Source organism: Emys orbicularis, chromosome 2 (assembly GCF_028017835.1).
Source record: "Emys orbicularis isolate rEmyOrb1 chromosome 2, rEmyOrb1.hap1, whole genome shotgun sequence".
Lineage (NCBI taxonomy): Eukaryota > Metazoa > Chordata > Testudines > Emydidae > Emys > Emys orbicularis.
This window is the reverse complement of record NC_088684.1, coordinates 46,261,504-46,282,345: the sequence shown is the minus strand read 5'-3', so window position 1 is coordinate 46,282,345 and position 20,842 is coordinate 46,261,504. Positions and strand designations below refer to the sequence as shown.

The 20,842-nt window shown below is 42.8% G+C and overlaps 1 protein-coding gene across 1 annotated transcript in view; it reads left to right on the top strand.

Moving 5' to 3' along the window:
* Nucleotides 1-5,933: 5,933 nt before the first annotated feature.
* The window catches only part of NECAB1 (N-terminal EF-hand calcium binding protein 1), a 123,757-nt gene continuing 108,848 nt past the window's right edge, over nt 5,934-20,842 (top strand). The window contains exons 1-2 of the mRNA XM_065399436.1: nt 5,934-6,032; nt 14,196-14,220. Coding sequence (XP_065255508.1) covers nt 5,934-6,032; nt 14,196-14,220 — 124 coding nt within the window. The remainder of the gene's footprint in view (nt 6,033-14,195; nt 14,221-20,842) is intronic.

The following is a 20,842-nucleotide window of genomic DNA, read 5'->3' as shown; positions in this document are numbered from 1 at the left end:
TGTTGGAAATGTGGTGAGGAAAAGGGGGACTCCATACATCTCCTTTGGCTCTTCTGAGTAACTCAAATATTTTGTTACCTACTGCATGCCAATCCACTCTGCACCACAGTAGGCTCCCAGCCTATTGACTGTAGCTGGGTTCTGAAAACAGGATTTGCCTTTAATGAATTTCAGGCTATGTTTGTATACAGTCATTCTACAGCGTGTTTTTTAATGTCTACAGAGATCACTTACAGCTAATCATTCTGGAATGATTTGGATGCATCATTACAGAGTTCGGGCTGTTTAAGTTTCCTTAGCAAAAAGGAAGTCTTTTACCTAGATAACTGCCGATGTTATTTTCTGCATTTATAGCACAGCTGGTTTCATATTAAATGCAATACTAATGGGTTTTCAGTTGGAAGCACAAAATCATTAAATACTAGTTGGCCACTTTTCTTTTCATGTCAGTGTGTAGTATGAATGCTTTCACAAAATAGGCTTGTTTCTAGATGGAAGTTTAAAGACACAACAGGCTGTAAAGAAAAGAGGAGGCAATTTTAGCTTTTTTTCCCACATAAAAATGCTGATATATTTCATGTAGCAGATTACCAATGGCAACTGGTTCTTACACGGCTGAAGTATGATTCTTATAATAAAATAATAAAGCTAATTTCTAGCTCTTATACAGCATTTTTCACCAGTAGATCTCAAAGTGCTTTACAAGTAGGTTAGTGTCATTATCCCCATTACATAGATGGGGAAACCAGGGCACAGCAGGAAAGTGTTACTGAATGCTGATTTCAATTAACCTATTATGGATATATCATAGAATTATTAAAGTTGGAAGGAACCTTCAGTAGCCACCTAGCCCATTCCTCTGTATTGGGCAGAGAATTGAATTCATTAGTAGAGCTGGTTGAAACTCAGAATTTCCATTCTGCCAAAAAGTCTGACATTTAGAAATTTTGTTTAGTCCCAAATTGGAATGAGAAAAAAAAATCATGTCCCACAGGAACAAGATGTGTGGACTCAGGGGCTAACGCAGCACCCAGTCACGCAACTACCCACCAGTTTATATCAATTGGGTGCTTATTGAAAGACAGGCAGACAGCAGGGGAGGCCAATTAAGTGAGTGGAAACAAGTGAGTGGCCCAACTGAGGGGCTAATTGGCTGGAAGTCGCCCCAGCAGCTAATACTATATAAGCAAACAGGAAGCCAATACTGAAAGGAGAAGTAGGAGCCTGAAAAAAAAGCAGAAATAGACAGACCTGGCTAACACTAGTACTATCTACCCAGAAGTGGGGAATCTGGCTAGTGCCTGAAAAGGAGGGAAAGAAGACTTAGACTATTTAAACTAATAAATTATAATAATAAATTAAAGAAGATTTAAACTAATAAATTTGTTAGTCTCTAAGGTGCCACAAGTACTCCTGTTATTTTTGCGGATACAGACTAACACGGCTGCTACTCTGAAGACTTAGAGTGGTTGTAGTCTGTGATTAAGGCCTGAAAGGACTCTCGGGGGACTAACTCTGACACTCACAAAGTGAAATTTTCCAGAAAAAAATTATTTTGAGTCAACTGAAACAGCCTATTTCAATAACAATAAAAAAACGGTTCCAATTTTATTATAAAATAAAAAAAATAAAATGAAAAAAGGTATTTCAAAGTAAAAAAAATAAGGTCAAAGTGTTCTATTTTCAACCTATCACACTACTTTTTTTTTTCAATTTTTTCTAAGCAAAATTTTATCAGAAGCAGCATATTCCTGCAGAAAGTTTGTTTTGACAAAACAGTATTTTCTAAGGGGGAAAAAAGTTCCATTGGAAAATTCTGACCACCTCCATTCATCCAAACCCATCCTTGATTCACATGGGTAAAGTTTGTTTGTTTACCTACAATCTTAAAATAATTGATCTAAACATTCTGTGCAGCAAATTAAGCCATTTCTCTTTGGACAACTTGCTTCACTTCTGTGTTTCATTTTCCCCATGTGTAAAGTAGGCATAATAATACTTACCTCCTTTGCAAAGCACTGTGAGATCAATTGATGAAAAGCACTATGTAAGAGTCTGCATCTGTATAAAAGTTTCTTATAAAGGATTTTTTAAAATTATTAGGCTCAAGCTTTCTACATACAACCACAAAGAAGCATTAAAGCTATTGGGGGGGGGGGGAGGATAACAAATTGCTTGTTCATACCTTTAAATATATCAGGATGATCAAATCTCTTCTTCCCTGACTTTGCTTAAAGGACCGGTAAGAGGTCTCAGAGGTGTTAACTGTGAGGTCTAATGCCTCCTATTGAAAGGGTGAGGGTTTGGGCTCTTTAACAAAGGCTTCCAGTCTCTAAAATGGTGAGTTGTCATTGAAGTTAAACGTGTTAACAAAAACAAACCCAAAGAATCCCTTCCCCTCTCAATTGCTCAGCTTTCACTCTCTCTTGCGCTGTCCTCATTGTCTTGTAGTTCTTCAGTCACGTGTTTCCCAATCTTTTAAAAACAAGTCGATTAGCAAATAAATAAAAAAGCGAAACTTCCGGGATTTCTGTGCATATCATTAAGAAGCAAAAATGACCAGATAGGGTTTTTTTTTCTATTTTCAGGTCGCCTTCAGTTAAGATAATAGAGCCCTTCCCTCTTTTTAATGCCCCTCTGTTTATTACTGGGGAGTTATGTCTCCCCTAAATCACATTTTCTCTTGAAACTAGAAAAGAGAAGAAGCACAGTTGAGGAGGAGAGAGATACACAGGAAGTGTGTTCTGAATGGCCAGAACAAGACCAAGCTGGAGAGAGTTTAAATCAAGGACATCAATTTATTTCTCATGAAACTCTGGACAGGCAACTGCAGCAGAGACAGGTTACTCCCCCTCCCCCAACCCCCACGCAAAAAATGTGACAGCAGCACCACGGAGAAAATTTGCAAATCTGTACTCTATTAAATATGAAATGGTGCATTAAAATAGTGTTAAGATTCTGTCTTGAACTGACAGGAGTGGTGAAAAATTAAGGTACAACTTTTAGCGCACCCTTCCCTCTCCATTATGCACTGTCAGAGACTGAGTAATAGCTCTGTAGCGCTGTCTCAGTGCACACTACATAGAGCACTTTACACCCTAGTGTGTGAATATTTACACAACAACGAGAGCTGCTTCATTTGAATGAGCTGAAAAATTACGGCAGATAATTCCACTTACTGATTGAACATGTGAAGGGGGGGAATAGAACTGTCAAAATAGGCAGGGCCAATTATAAGGCAAATGCACCAGCGCTGCCATCTAACAATAGCTAGGAAAGGGGTGAACTGAGATCCCTGCTTATTATGCAAAATTGTGCTCCCTTTGAGTTGGACCAGCACCTTCCAATCATAGGAACATAGGCCTAGAAGGGACCTCCTGAGTCATTGGGTTGTCTCCACAGCAGGGGACTGGACTCAGTCATAATCCTGTCCAAGTGAGGGGCAATAAGGTCTTCTCTAGGAGCAAGGTGAGGACCAGGCTGAGACACCCAGCATCACAGCTTGGTCCCTGCTTTCTCGTTGTTCCATGGGGGAAGGACACTAAGCCAGCCAGCCCTATTCATGAAGTAGCTTACTTCCCCCTGCTCACTGCCCTAGCCCCTGTACAGGGCGGAAACAGAACTATTCCCCCCCCTCCCTTTCCTAGCCACCTGCGTGGGAATGGGAGCAGCAGCTCAGCAGATGCTCTCTGCCAGTCTGGCAATGCAGCCAATCCAGCCAAGTGAGCTTGATGGGTTTCCACAGAGGGCAAGAAGTGGCTACCTTCTTTCTTTGCCCGTCATTGTTTTCCTTCTTTGCAGTTTGAAACACACACACAAAAAATAGCGCTCTCTTACTCCAACACACAAACACAGTTTGTAAAGCCCATTACCAAATTCACGTACTTTACAACATAAAATGGTGTAGGGTGTTTATTACGCGGATCATTATGTTCAGACCTGTTGGATTTTCTTCAGTATGTTTTTAGAGTCTTTGTGAATTACCCGAGTAGTTCAACCTTTCTTGGAAGGCTCGCCAGGAGTGTAATGAAAATGGCACACAAATGGCATTTTATTTTATACTGACCGGTAATAAACTCGAAAAGCAAGAATCATTAAAAAAAAAAAAAAAAAAGTAATTTTCCGGCTGATTTCTAGGAGACGGTAACAGAGTTAAGAATCCCATCTCTTTCCTTTATAAAATACCTTTTTGAAAGACATTTACAAGTGACTAGTATATTTTTGCTATTGGGAGTTATGCAGGTAAATCCTCAGATCGGAATTAAATTACCCCCATTGGCAGCACCGTATTATTGCCTAGGCCGACAAGGCCTAGGCCTAGGGCGGCAAATTTGCAGGAGCGAAAGCTCCCCTCCGCGCCCCGCCCCGCCCCCCGGCTCCAGCTCACCTCCGCCTCCTCTGCAAGCGCGGCGCCTGTTTCTCTCCCCTCCCAGCCCTTGTGCCGCGAAACAGCTGTTTCGCGGGGCAGGGAGGGAGGGGGAACGCCGCGCGCTGGGGGAAGAGGCGGGGCCGGGTGCGGGGATTTGGGGAAGGGATCCAATAGGGGAAGGGAGGGGGCAGGGACTTTGGGGGAGGGGGTTGGAATGGGGGCGGGGAAAGGGCGGAGTCGGGGCGGGGGCAAGGCGGCAATTATTTCCAACCTAGGGGCGGCAAAATTATTAATCGCCACTGCCCATTGGTGCTTCTAATTGAAACCAGGCTGAAATTTGACATGCAAGTTCTAGCATAAGACTATAGGGGGCGGAATTTCTTTACAAAGATGTGGTTGTAATTGGCTTGTTATTTATTGGTATCACATCACACAGTGTCTCCCAGAGACAATCGGGGTCGAGGTGCCAGAGGCTCTGTACAAACAAGTAAAAAAGCCCCAGCGAACTCAGACTCTAGGTTCATGACAATTCTCACTATAAGTGGGCAAACCAGACAAAGGGAGGGAGATAGACGACAAGGTGGGGGAGGAAATCTCTTGCGTTGGACCAGCTTCTGTGGGCGAGAGAGACAGACTCTCCAGGGACGCAGAGCTCTTCTTTTGTGTAACTCCAAAGCGTGTCTCTCTTGCCAACAGAAGCTGGCCCAATAAAAGATGATCCCTCCCCCACCTTGTCTCTCAGATCCTGGGACCAAACATAGCTACACCACCACTGCCAACGGGGAGTGGGAGCCACAGTAAAGGGCTCAGTCATGAGCCTGTTGCATCCTTGCGCGGGGGGGGGGGGGGGGGGAGACAGGGAGATTGAGGAACAACCTTAGGTATAGACTGATATTTCCTTTGAATTCTCTGGCTTGTATTTGGAGCAAGTGGGGACTATTGTTTACCAGCTTCCATTCTGGTTTTGCCCAGGTATAAGGCACCAGCACTATCCGGTTTGCAGTGATCAGTCATGTCCCAATGTGTTTCCTTGCCGGAGTAAATTAATATGTGCGATGGGTTTAGACATTAATTTGGATGCAGGCTGAGCTCCCCGCTCGTGCAGACGCACAAAGGGGCGCAGAGAGCGCGCCCGGGGGAGCACATCTCCTCTGGGCTAAAACTCTCCGTCGAGGATGTCCAGTCCCGGAGCCACATCATCAGCCCGCGTGGGAAGGGGCTGTTGTTTTCCGCGCCAGTCCCGGGTAATTTGGCGATCACGGCTCGGGCCGGGGGGAGCGGAGTTTCCCCCCAGGCTTCAAGGAGGCGAAGGAGGAGGAAAGGTGGCGGGATCTGCCCACCCTGCCGGGCTGGTCCCTGGGGAGCGATCGCGTTGCAGTGTGACTCCATGAAACTGACACGGGCTCTAGCGCCATCAGCAAAGGGAGGAGCGCGGGGAGGGGGCCCCGGCCAGAGCCCAGTGTGAGCAGCCTCCAGCAGCGGCTGCAGCAGCGTCTCTTCAGGAGCCGAGCCCCAGCTCATCCCGGCACGACGGCCGCAGCGCCCCCGCTCCCTGGCAGAAGGCATGGAGGATGGTCAGGAGATGTCCCCCTCCTCAACCAATTCCTCCGAGGAGCTCAGCTCGGCCCTGCCGCTCACCAAAGGGATGTCGATCTTCCTCGATGTAAGTCCGGGGCAGGCTCAGGGCGGTGGGCAGCCGGGGTGTGGGGCTGAGCCGGACGCAGCCCGCTTGGCGTTGCAGCAGAGTTGGAGGGGCTAGTTCTTGGGAGAGTGAAAACAAGCGTACGCGGGCGTCAGTCTCTTTCTAGCGCATCCTTGTAGCGGCTGCAGTGTGACCACAGCCACAGGTAACCAGAGCTAGAAACCGCATCCTGGGGGGAGAGAGGCCGTGCAAACCTCACCGAGAAAACAAACCTTGGAGGGACACCAGAGGAAAAATTCCTTCGCAGCGATTTCCTTGGGTTTCCCAGCGATTTGCACTGAGCCAGGGTCCAGGTGATGGAAAGTTTTGAAGGCGCATGCAAAGGTGTTTTTAAGGAAAAACTATATTGGCCATCTTTTTTGAATACCGCTGAAACCTTGATAATGTAAGTTTGGTTAGACTGGTTAGAAATGCCTCCTAAATCAAGGTGGCATTAAAAGCTCTCCCAAGGAGGTACAGATCAAATTGTCCTTTTAAAGGGAAAAATGGTCAAAGCCGAAATCTAAAAGGTACCACGGTCTTGCTTTGCCTCTGGATCAGTTAACTCTTTATATTCTTTTCCTGATTTGACCATATTACTTTTTTTAAAATAATAATTTAGAGCATATGCTTATAGACAAAACGTGTTTAGGATCTGGTCTGCTTTTATTTATAGGACCGTAAATGAATTTTTAAACATCAAATATTTGTGTTAGAAAATGAATAACATACCTAGATAACAGTAGATTATAAGTCAGGTCTGGATGTGAAGAAATTGTCAGGGGAGAGTCACAGCCATAAATCAGTTGAATTTACAGCTGAGCCAAAAATAATGTAACTTTCAGGAATTTACTGTCAGCTACTTGTATTTCTTATCTTATAATCAAGAACGACTGATCCAGCAAGGTGCTGAGTATCTCCTTAAAGGCACAGGGATCCCTTAATTCCCTTAATTCCCACATGCATCCGAAGACGTGGGTATTCACCCACAAAAGCTCATGCTCCAATACGTCTGTTAGTCTATAAGGTGCCACAGGACTCTTCGCTACTTTTACAGATCCAGACTAACAGGGCTACCCCTTTGATACTTAATTCCCAATGGACTCTAGAGGAACTGAGGGCATTTAAAAACTAACTTACATTGTGCTGAGTGCCATCTGCAAGAGGCTAAGCAGCCTCAGTTCCCACTGCTGAAAGTGGCATTCAGCACCTCAGACCTTTTCAGGAGCTGCTCCTCACCCTGCAGGATTAGGGCCCAGCATTCAGAAAAGCACTTGAGCAGGAGTCTACCTTGAATTCAGCAGGACGACTGGCGTGCTTAAAGGTGAGCCTCTGGTTACGTGCTGGATCAGCCACAGAGCGCTCAGCACCTTGCACAAGACTGAGCCCATATACATTGTCTACACATGCTGTGCAATTGAGTGTAACGACATTAACAAAGAATGTAGCCCCTCTTTAGGTCTTAGTATAGGCAAAGTTCGCAGGATTGAATCAGTCTGTGCATCTATGTTTTTGATTTGACAAGCTCCATAGACTTACACTATATTACACCAACTTTCACTGCTGACTACTTCAAAATACAAAGCACAATATAGGTTCATAACATCTATATAGGCCCACACATCTATATTAATCAACGATGAAACTTGCACTAAGGGCCCTACATCTATAAACACCTCTAAAGTGACCACATTAAAATTCCCAGTGATTTCCCAACAATTTTACTGAGCGTTCAGTAAAAACTATGGCTACTTTTAATGATTTTTATAGATCCCTGCTGTAATCATTTAAGAGAGGCCTACCCTTTATTGCATTTTATTATATTTATGGCCTGTAGACATAATAAAAATGCTGTTTCTGGATATCACTTTGATCCTACAAGATTTATTCTTCCCTTGGTGTGTATGCATAACTCTCCTTAAATCAAAAGGGAGTTCTACACATGCATTACAAAGAGGTGGAATCACTGGTTTGCAAGAAAAAAGGGATAAGAGTACGAGTGGAGCCTACAGCTAAAGATAATAGCATCCTAAATTGGGCAATATCCTCTCGGAGTCATCTCACAAAGATTCACCAACACATGAAAAGCAACAAAGAGTCCTGTGGCACCTTATAGACTAACAGACGTATTGGAGCATAAGCTTTCGTGGGTGAATACCCACTTTGTCAGACACATGACGAAGTGGGTATTCACCCACGAAAGCTTATGCTCCAATACGTCTATTAGTCTATAAGGTGCCACAGGACTCTGTCGCTTTTTACAAATCCAGACTAACACGGCTACCCCTCTGATACTTGACCAACACATAAGTAGCAGAAGGTTTGGCCCTAAAAAGAGCACCAAAGTATCTCCTCCAAAGGGAGGTGGGGGGCAGGTAAGCTGGATCTTAAGCTGTACACTAGCCAAGTATGATTGCAACACAGTGAACATTACCTACATTTTGTTCCTGTCTACTCACAATACGGCGCATAACTCCTTTGATGTCAATACATTGCCACCTAAATACATCGGGTGGTTGGATGCCATAATAGATTTCTGAATTCTCCCTATATCTGTGTATGTATGCTGCAATTCCAACAAAAGTAATCATGTATCCAGCCAAACATCATGTTCCTGTGTGTTGATGCAGGGGTAGGTTGGGCTGTGTTCTCCTCTTTTAACTGACTGCTGCCTATTGGTAACATCCCAATAATGATGCATAGCATTTATATAGCACTTTCATCTTCAAACAGCTATAGAAAATTAAAGTTTCTCCTGTTCAAAACACCCTAATGAGGAAGGTAAGTAAATGATAGTTGGGCTCCCAATCTTTTGCCTAATGTTTATCTATTACACGAGTCTCCAAGGTAATGCTGATATACAGTACTTTAGTGATTACTTATGTTAAACTCACTGTAGGTGGGTGTATTACGGTATGGCCTTCCAGTGACTGCTTGAGCACTGCTGCTCTGAAGGAGCCAAGTTCGGTGCTAAGTGCCCGCCTTCTGGTGCCTCCAATACTTTAATGCAATGCTGTTTGAAATATAATCACTTGCACAGAGGCTGAGAATGGGACATTGTGCATATGTCATTATTGCTCAGGGCACAAATAAGTTGTGTGGTCTATTTATCTGGGTTGTACCACTTGCTCTGTGTTGGATACATCCCACTTCTTTTCTCATTATTCAGCCCATTAGCCATGCTTACCTGGGCTCTCCCAGCAGACAATTCAACCCAGGCACCTTTTCTTCAAGGAACAGGATTTCTGCACTTGCCATTATGGATTTGCCTCCCCTTTAGGGGCTCCATGCTATCCTCTTTTCATCAGGCAGAGTCTTGCATAGCCAGCCCTAGTAATTAGCTCTAGATCTCAAAATATTTCTATTTTTTTAAATCCACATCTCTCTCTCTCTGTCCTTTGGCATTAAAAAAGGAAGCAAAACAACCATGAGCTCTCTTGCTGTCTCTACAGCTGATATTAACTAACAGCTACTAATTCCAGTACAATGCACATTCTTACAGACATCACTGTTGCTGGTGCACAAACAAGGAAGCAGGCAAATGGAGAAACATTTTGATGTTTGCTCCATGTGAAAACACAGAAGAAAAACGAATACTGATTGCCAAATGAAAAAAAACAACCCACAGTATCAGCTAGGACCCTAGTGTTGTATTTTAGCCATTAAAAGAATATTACCAAGTGTAAAACCATTCTGACAAGGCTCTAGACAGTCCTTTGTCCTCCTGCATTTTTGCTTTTTAATAGTACCTTCTCAAGCTTAAGATTCTCAGACTTTAGCAATTGGGTGTTAGTATTAGTAGAGTGTTTCCACAGTACTGTTTAAAAAAAAAATCAGAAACTGAGCAGCCCAATCGTGCTATTGAGAGCTGAGTTGCAAATCCCCTTTGTTCAGAGGTACTAACCAGAGATTAATTAAAGCCACTAAATTTAGTTCAGAATGGACCTGAATCTAGATTTTGAACATCCCAAAGTTCAGATCTGAGTTTATGAAGGGAGTCCTGGATCTGGATCAGTAGCTTATTTTTTTAAGCTTTGTTCCCATGTCAAACAACATACAGTCAGGCAAAGCAATCACACAGAGGGTTAGGACACTCAAATTTCAGGGGTGCTTGGATCTTGGGTTTTCAGTAAGTCCAATCTCTAATAAAGACTATAAAGTAATGCTACTATAGGTGATTTATTTAAACTAATCCTAGCTAGCTTCTTAGCTGCACCATTACTGATCTGCTGTGTTCTAACTGGCTTAGAAAGCAAACCTCCTGCCTTGACTTATCATAAGTACTCACGCACATTTGGAAAACATTGCCCATTCTGTGTGCCTACATATTTCTGTAGAAACTTTTCTGATCAGATGAAGCTTTCCATTTCTGTGTTGTGGCAACCTGTTAATAATGCTCAGCTGTTATTTGACTGGTTGCCTCGGATCCCAATAGGAACAAGTTTCTATCTTGGCCTGCCTTCAGGTGGGTACAAAGCCTTAAATGGCAACAGAAACCACTGTGCTGGGGTGGAGGCATCCTATGGAGGGAGGATTCCAAACACCCGTGCATCATGGAGCACTGCTCCAGAGTGGCATTCTCCAAGGTACTCAGAAATAGGCTTGTGGGTGGGCTGGCTGGGGACAAGGGGGAATGCTGAGCATAGCACAGAGCCACTGGCCCAAAATGTTGCACGAGGCAGGTGTGGGGAGGGCCACAAACAGATTATATTTCATCCCAGATGTTCACATTACTTGTGTTCTTCCTTCAAGATGGTAGGAGGGCTGGAAGAATCCATCTGCTTATCTTCCATCTAGGTCCCCAAATCAGGCTTTGCACGAGGAGTCCAACATTTCATTCTGATTATTTAGACAGCTTCTGGGACATGCACCGTTTGCAGTGTGGGGTAAATACAGGCCTCTACCATCTGTGGATAAGAATTTCGATCTCTTAGTAAAAGTCATGATACAAAGTAGTTACACTCCACACGTTTCAATTTTGTATCACTTCTCCCCACAGCAAACCATGGTAGCAGCTCCCTTTTGAAATGTATTTTTCTTTATTTAATTCCTGCCTAGTCTAGTGTAAGCTCCTTCTTCCTGGCCTCTCCCCCCACTTTAGTCCATCCAGAACACAGCTGGCAACAGCATCTTCCTCTGCCATTTTCCTGACCATGCTTTCCCCATTCTTACATCTCTACACTCGTTTTTTTCCTTTTCATCCACAACCAGTTCAAGCTTCCCCTCACTTTCAAAGCAATGCACAAACTTGCTCCCGCATATCTGATCTCACTGCCTCCTGAACCCAGTCTGATCCTTTTGCTCCACAAAAGGTTCTCTGCGGACTGCTCCCTTGGGCTCCCTTGCCCAGTCTTAACCCTCTGTCTTTATTCACAGTCTCTTACGTTTGCAGCAGCCTCCCAGCTCGCATTCCCGAAGCATCCTGTCAAGTTCTTCTGTACCAGATATGGACTGACTGCAGAGCTTGCTTGTACACCCCAGATGTATTCATCCTTGTAGTTCATTCAGTAGTTCTAAGTTGTCTTCCCATCAGGAGTTGTGCTGGACTATATCCAGTAGCTACTATTAGTATTGATCTGTAGTTTAGAAGAGCAAGGAATGGATCTTCCTGCTCTAAGATTTTCTTGGCTGTCTGTAGAGCTCTCTCAGCCTCTCCATTTGCTTGAGAGCTCCAAGTAATATGATCAAAATCATATTTTGTTCAGAATGATTTAAATTCTGCTGCAACTTGTTCATCACTAGTTGTTCTGGAATATCAAAGTGAGCAAAAGTGCACTTCAGTTTCTCGATAACACTGCACCATGTTATGTCTTTCAAGTTCATTATTTCTATATATCAGGAAAAATAGTCCACGGCAACTAGGTAATGATGTCCTCTGAATTCACCTAAATCTGCAGCAAGTCTCTTCCAAGGTCTTTCGGGTAGAGGTGTTTGTACATTGTATGATCCAGAGTTGTCTCTTAAGTTTATTTGTACAGGATCTCCTTTCAAAAGCCCCATATCATCAAATCCTCCACTGAGTTCTTCCTCCTTTCTCTCTAGGCCCATTGTGGGTGCCATACTGCGGCTGAGAAGATTTCTGGTCTTTGGTCACATACACGCCAAATGCATAGCTTTTGTCTTTGTAAGTTGTTTTGGTGGTGAAGTGGCCCATGCACTTCGGAATACCTCCAGTGGTAGTCAGAGCTGTATCGAGTGACTTTGTCTCTGAAAGGGGTTGAAGGTGGTTGTAAGCCCTTTCTGAGATGAGTATGACCTCAACTCCTGCGTCAATTTAAAAGTCAGTAGTCCTGCCAAAAATATTCAGTTTCACTCTCCAGGCAGGCTCTGTGTCATCACAAGTGACAGATGCCAGAAACAATGACTCTTGATTGTCTGTAATATGAGTTAACTCCCTTACTGCTTTGGTGCAGCAAAGAGCTGCAAACTGTCCATATGTCCATGTATTACACAGCGCGCCTCTGGCTGGATGTGCATCATATCTTGGGATATGACTTTTTCCACACCTTGTGCATGTAGGCTGGAATTTGTCCCTCTTAGCCTGGGAGTTCTCTTTCCCTGCCTCAGGGGTTTTATGATAATGACTTAAACACTCAAATGTTCATTTATAGCTTCTAGATTAGGTTCAGGTTTTTCAGGTTGCTCCTGCCTTTTGTTCTATTGTTTAACTAATTCTGACTGTTTTGCTATCTGTATCGCTGTGGCTAGGGCTAATTCTCTTCAGTTGTAGCTGCTGTGAAAGATTTTTATCTGTTAACCCAATAATCAGCTTGTCTGATATTTTCATGTTTTCTATTCCCCCAAATCACAATTTTTATCCAATACATGCAGAGCTCCAATAAAACATTCAATGATTCTCTGATGAAACTGAATTCTCTGATGAAAACATGCTCTTTCATAAACCACAATTCTCTGAGGTATAAAGTATTCATCAAGCATAGCCAGAACCCTTTCATAGTCATCTTTGTGACTGTATTCATTAAAGTCAAATGATTTTAAAATATGCTCTGCCTGCTTCCCCATACCATATATTAAAGATGATACCTGTGTATCTCCAGTTTCTTTGTGTAGCTTGGTAATAATGCAAAATCTTGCAAAATCTTGTTTCCAGTCTGTTCATTCTGAAGGTTTATCAAAGCAGAATTCTCTCAAGCATTGACGAATGGCCTGGTGATGAGATCCTGCAACCTTTGTTGCTATTTCTTTTGTCTGCAACCTTTGCTGCTGTTTTCTTTCTATTTCTGTTCTTAGTTTACTCCTGACACCATGTCATGTTCTTCTGTACCAGATATGGACTGGCTACAGAGCTTGCTTATACATACCAGACATGTTCACCATTAGATCCTTTAATGCTCTGCCAGGTATGGCTGTGGTTGATCTAAATGAGGTATTTTACACAATGTCACCTAGTGGATGAATAGTATAATACAGTTTAACATTCCATTACACAGTCTCTCTCTGCTCCTTTAAATCATTAACAACCCATGGGTCCTGGATTGACTGCACTCTAACACCCACACTCTGTCCATTGTTTGTACCACCCCTTGTACCTTTAGGGCTGGTCTACATAGAAACTTGCACCAAAATAATTAAATTGGTTTTTAATTCACACCTCTAGTAATTTTGGTGAAAGTCCGGGTGCTTTTTAGCTTATGGGTACTAAATCAAGTTAAATTGACATAGGATACTTGTATTCTGAAATGAGTGTTCACATACAGACTTGCACTGAAATCACAAATTAAAACCAACTGAGTTATTTCAGTGCAAGTTTGTTTGTGGATGAGATTATAACCCCTTCAGAGCAGAGATTTTATTTTCCAATTTTAATTGCTGACAAGTGCTGTGTATAACTGCAGTGATATATATGTATAACCCTGAAGACGTGTCCAGTGCTTGTCAGCAATATTATATATCTATAAATAAATACAAATAATTACTATGGCCCTGGTTTTATGAGTGCACAGCACTGGAGTTAAAGAAAGCTCAGTGAGAGAGAGGGACAAAAGCAAACTTGGGGCTTCTCTTGCTACTGCATTGTGAAAATATGATGGTGGGATAAAAAAAAAGCAAATGCTCATTGTTTAAAATCTGCAGTGTCATACAGTGTATGCAGAAAGTGATTCCTTTCTCTCTTTTTCTATCTAGATATTGAGAAGAGCAGACAAAAATGGTAAGACCAGTCACTTCCGACTCTTTTTTTCTCTTCAGAAAAATCTATCATACCCAAACCTGTGTTTTAATGCTTGATAAACTAGGCTGCACTGAACACATTCAAATGAAAACTGGCTTTTGTTAGTGTAGTAGCTGTCACTCTAGAAGTCAGACACATGATGTTTGATGCTTATGATTTTCTGTCCTGATCTGGCAATTGGGTCTGGGCTGACCCTTGTGCTTGCATGGAGTCCCATTGCAGATGATGGAACTATGCACAGGTGCAAGGGTCTGTCCATGTGGATCTTATTGCAGGCCTTAGAGTGTAGCAGCTACCTTCCAGTGGTAAAATTGGTTGCCATTTTGAATACCAATTAATTTTATAAGCTAACTACCAATTGTTCTTTTACATACAGCAGGCAGACTCTTATTAAGAAGAACTGTCTGTGCATGTGGGGACACATGCTACCTTTGGCTATGTGCACACAGAATCTATTGGGCCAAATCTTGCTTTTTCAGGCTAAACTCCCATTGATGTCAAGAGTTTTGCTTGAGTAAAGACTGCAGTATTTGGCTCAGTGAATTAAGTGCACATGCACCCAAAGGCAAAATTTGGCTTAGGCATTTGACTAGCATCTTTGTTCATTGCATGCATATGTATTATTAGTAACTGTGTTTACAAATGCCATTTAAATATTACGAATAGCTCAATTTCTACAATTTTAAAATACTTAAATATATTTCCTCAAGTCAAATTTGCTTTCCTCCCACAGTTTTCAGATATTTGTTTGTCTGTCCATGTGTCAGAAGGCAGGATGAATGACCTGAATCATGTGTAATTCATAGTAATACAAAACCCTCTTGGTATATTAGCATGGACTGGTGATTTTCCATTAGCATGGACTGATGCTTTTCCATTAGGTAAAATACAGTAAGTTTAGAATGAAATACTGGAAGCCCTGACACACACATGCAGTCCCACTGCATTATGAGCACCATCACAAGGGAAACCAGTGGGCTTGTAAATACAAGTGTAAGTGTTGCAGGATCAGGTTCTAGTTTTAACCCAAGTTCAACTCCTTGTTCCATCACAGAATTCCTGCATGGCTGGGGTAAGTCACAGAATCGTAGGACTGGAAGGGACCTCGAGAGGTCATCTTGTCCAGTCCCCTGCTTTTAGTAGCTCTGTGCCTCAGTTTTCCATCTGTAAAATGAGGCTAATAGCACTTCCCTACCTCCCAGGGGTGTTGTGAGGATAAATACATGTGGTGATGGGGACCATGTAAGTACCTAAGATAAATAGAAATAAACCTTGCAGATAGTATCTTGGCACATTCAAGGGCTGGAGGGGGGGTGGGAAGAAGTTCTTCCTAAATGCTATATTCCAATACAGCAGCTCTCACTCTTTTTCAGTCTGTAGACCTCAATCTAATGGAGATCTGCTGCTTGTGGACCACATATGATGAAAACATCTGGGGCCTTATATCCATCTGCTATAAATTGTCAGAGCACCATTGTTGTCAGTGGAGCTGTGACCATTTACACCAGCTGAGGATCTGTCTCCTGATCCTTTGGAACCATACCCCCCAGCCCCAATGCACAGTGGAACCAGCTGGTTCTATGACAGCCAAGACCCTGCACTCTCACAGTGAGAGAATAGCATTGCCTCCTTAATTCATTGTCCATACTCTGTTAATTCAAATAGGGGGGAAGTAATCCCAAGTCAGTGACAAACCTGATTAGCCCAGCATAGTCCAATGGCATGTAATCCTAAAGGCAATTTGTCTTTGAAATTCACAACCCTTGATCTCACTAGAGCAAGGAGAAACTCATGGGAAAGAACATCCTGATTCTAAGGTGATAATTCAACCACGTTAGTTGTATTAACTTGACTCAACAAATCAGAAACTGAAACTGTACTTGTATCAATGTTTGCTCAACCCCCGAATGCCAACAAACCTAACATACTTCCATTCTTTTGTGATTTAGCAGAGTAAACGCTCATGCCACATTAAGGGTATGTCTACATTTGAGCTGGATAGTCTAAGTCCCAGCTTGCATACACTTACCTGAGCTAATTCCATTTGAGCTAGCATGCTAAAAGTAGCAATGTAGCCTGGGCTGCATGGGCAGCAGCTTGGGCTAGCTGCCCAAGTAGGTAACTGCCTAGACCCCCAGCTTCATACTCAGCCAGCTAGCCTATGCCTTCACCCATGTTACCCCAGCTACACTGCTATTTTTAAGTGTGCTAACTCAAATGGAATTAGCTCAGGTAAGTGTATGCAACCAGGGCTTACACCATCCAGCTCAAATGTAGATGTACTCTAAAAGCAATCAGATGTGTTTCTAAGACTTTGCCATGAGATAACCTCTGTTTGAGGAAGTCAGATATTAGAAGGCTGGCCACATATATAGCATGTTTAAGCTGTTGTCGGCAAATGTTTCAAAATATTTTTTGTGAACTGGGTGCTTTGCATTGTAAATGACACCTGTTCAGTATGGTAGGAAACCAAATATTGATTTACTGTTATATTAGCATATCATGTTTGTTGCAGTAATGTATGTAAGTTCTTGCACATATTGTTAAGGTAGTGCTGTTTTGAAATCATAGCAATCTTTTACATTACCTTCAGTGAGAAATTAAAATATCAGAACTGTATCCTGACACTGAAGAAATATATGTCTGTTAGATATTAAGCAACCTTATTAGTTACAGCTTGACTAATAGTAGGAAAACTAATCTAGGTAGTTCAAATGCAAGTGTCCTGATTGAATGTATTGCCTTAAAAATACTATTAATGAAAGGTCAATGTTTATATCCAAAGAGATAGAACATTCCAGTCTCAATCAGATGGGAAATGCATCAAGAATTCATCTAGCATATTTCATGAACCAGGTATCACCCATGACCAGTTCTGGGAACTGACTTCTTCACTACAGGCTAGAGCCTGCCCTGTCCTGAACTAGCTTTCTGGGAAGCAAGAAGGCACAAGGAGCATCTTCCCTTCCCGCTCCCTAGCAAAGCAGCAGGACATGATCTCCCTCTAGAATTCAAGAGAAGAGTAGGTGGAACACTCAGCCAGTGCACTGGTCCACTTCCCATGTCCACCAGATAGGAGATATGTCTTGCCCTCCTGCTAACCCCTATGATGTAGTCAGTCGAATGAGCTAGTCAGGGACATGTGCTGCTCCTGATCAAATGAGAACTAACATGAGTTTGGCACCACATTGTGCCAGCTTACTCCAAGCCATCCTGCCATGCAACTGCAAAGTGTATATTGTGCAGAATGCATGGCTGTCGCTGTCACTGCTCTATTCCATCTTACCCCACCAGCCGCCCTAATACAGCTCCCTAAACAAAAGACAGGATTTTGTTCACAGAACGGCAGCATTTACTCATGCTAGGTAACTACTCAATAGATTCTGAAATAGCACAACTCCTTGGTATAAAATGTTGTAATCTAGCCTTGGATGATATTGAATACCCCAAAGGACTTCTTCTAAAAACAAAATGAAATGAGAGATCAAAGAGCATGGAAATCTTGCTGTTAAATAAGAACATAATTATCACCACTCACAAATGCTACAATGGCTATATTACCCTTATGACAGTTAAATATTGCTCTAAATTATAAACTGCACCATTAAATAGTCATATTCCTATAAGAAGAAAACTAAATTTCATGAGTATTTTCTAACCTTTCATTCAGCTGGTTTGTGTTTCTTTTGCTAAAGTGGGCAGGTTAGATAGGCCTCTGTACCACTTCAGACATGCATACCACTGCATAATTTTGAACTCTTCCAGTTCTAACCAAATATCCATGCCCTCAACAAGATCAGGTGACTACGCTATATTTGTAGTTCACATTTTCATACCAAAATGGGCTGATGATAACTGATGGTGATCTCCATAAATGCAAAGTATGGATTAGATCAACACCGTTTTAATACCTGGCAATCTCACATGTGCCTGATTCTTTTACACAGAGGGAGCACAACATGTAAGTAAGAAATGCCAATGATTTAAGGGTAAGCAGGAGGAGTATCGCTGGTTGGAAATTTTCCGACAGACGCCAATTCATTGAAAGCTAAACATTATGATGAAAGTTCATTTTGAAAGAAAAAAATTGCAAAAAATCATTTTTATATGGTCAAAATGTTCGGTTTAAACCTTTTTGAGAAAGGAATGTTTTGATTTTCTGTTTCAAAACAAACTTTGTTTTATCTTTTTATTTTATTTTAATTTTAATCTATTGAGGTTGCAGGAACAAACCATCCCGATGTGTAGAAAGAATAGTAAATATGGCAGGTGACCAGCTTGGCTTAACAATGAAATCCTTGCTGATCTTAAACACAAAAAAGAAGCTTACAAGAAGGGGAAGATTGGACAAATGACCAGGGAGGAGTATAAAAATATTGCTCAGGCATGCAGGAGTGAAATCAGGAAGGCCAAATCACACTTGGAGTTGCAGCTTGCAAGTGATGTAACAAGAAGGGTTTCTTCAGGTACGTTAGTAACAAGAAAAAAATCAAGAAAAATGTGGGCCCCTTACTGAATGAGGGAGGCAACCTACTGACAGAGGATGTGGAAAAAGATAATGTACTCAATGCTTTTTTTGCCTGTGTCTTCACGAACAAGGTCAGCTCCCAGACTACTGCACTGGGCAGCACAGCATGGGGAGGAGGTGACCAGACCTCTGAGGAGAAAGAAGTGGTTCGGGACTATTTAGAAAAGCTGGATGAACACAAATCCATGGGGCCGGATGCGCTGCATCCGAGGGTGCTAAAGGAGTTGGCGGATGTGATTGCAGAGCCTTTGGCCATTATCTTTGAAAACTTATGGCAATCGGGGGAGGTCCCGGATGACTGGAAAAAGGCTAATGTAGTGCCCATCTTTAAAAAAGGGAAGGAGGAGGATCCAGGGAACTACAGGCCAGTCAGCCTCACCTTAGTCCCTGGAAAAATCATGGAGCAGGTCCTCAAGGAATCAATTCTGAAGCACTTAGAGGAGAGGAAAGTGATCAGGAACAGTCAGCACGGATTCACCAAGGGCAAGTCATGCCTGACTAACCTAATTGCCTTCTATGATGAGATAACTGGCTCTGTGGATGAGGGGAAAGCAGTGGATGTGTTATTCCTTGACTTTAGCAAAGCTTTTGATACGGTCTCCCACAGTATTCTTACCAGCAAGTTAAAGAAGCAGGGGCTGGATGAATGGACTATAAGGTGGATAGAAAGCTGGCTACATTGTCGGGCTCAACGGGTAGTGATCAATGGCTCCATGTCTAGTTGGCAGCCGGTATCAAGCGGAGTACCCCAAGGGTCGGTCTTGGGGCCAGTTTTGTTCAATATCTTCATTAATGATCTGGAGGATGGCGTGGATTGCACCCTCAGCAACTTTGCAGATGACACAAAACTGGGAGGAGTGGTAGATACGCTGGAGGGTAGGGATAGGATACAGAGGGGCCTAGACAAATTAGAGGATTGGGCCAAAAGAAATCTGATGAGGTTCAACAAGGACAAGTGCAGAGTCCTGCACTTAAAACGGAAGAATCCCATGCACTGCTACAGACTAGGGAAAGAATGGCTAGGCAGCAGTTCTTCAGAAAAGGGCCTAGGGGTTACAGTGGACGAGAAACTGGGCATGAGTCAACAGTGTGCCCTTGTTGCCAAGAAGGCTAACAGCATTTTGGGCTGTATAAGTAGGGGCATTGCCAGCAGATCGAGGGACGTGATCATTCCCCTCTATTCGACATTGGTGAGGCCTCATCTGGAGTACTGTGTCCAGTTTTGGGCCCCACACTACAAGGAGGATGTGGAAAAATTGGAAAGAGTCCAGCGGAGGGCAACAAAAATGATTAGGGGGTTGGAGCACATGACTTATGAGGAGAGGCAGAAGGAACTGGGATTGTTTAGTCTGCAGAAGAGAAGAATGAGGGGGGATTTGATAGCTGCTTTCAACTACCTGAAAGGGTGTTCCAAAGAGGATGGATCTAGACCAGGGGTAGGCAACCTATGGCATGCGTGCCGAAGGCGGCACGCAAGCTGATTTTCAGTGGCACTCACACTCCTGGCCACCGGTCCGGGGGGCTCTACATTTTAATTTTATTTAAATAAAGCTTCTTAAACATTTTAAAAACCTTATTTACTTTACATACAACAATAGTTTAGTTATATATTATAGACTTATAGAAAGAGACCTTCTAAAAATGTTAAAATGTATTACTGGCACATGAAACCTTAAATCAGAGTGAATAAATGAAGATTCGGCACACCACTTCTGAAAGGTTGCTGACCCCTGATCTAGACTGTTCTCAGTGGTAGCAGATGATAGAACAAGGAGTAATGGTCTCAAGTTGCAGTGGGGGAGGTTTAGGTTGGATATTAGGAAAAACTTTTTCACTAGGAGGGTGGTGAAGCACTGGAATGGGTTACCTAGGGAGGTGGTGGAATCTCCTTCCTCAGAGGTTTTAAAGGTCAGGCTTGACAAAGCCCTGGCTGGGATGATTTAGTTGGGGATTCGTCCTGCTTTGAGCAGGGGGTTGGACTAGATGACCTCCATAGGTCCCTTCCAACCCTGATATTCTATGATTCTACATTATATTATATCAATTTTTTTTAAAAGTCTAAATCAAAATGAA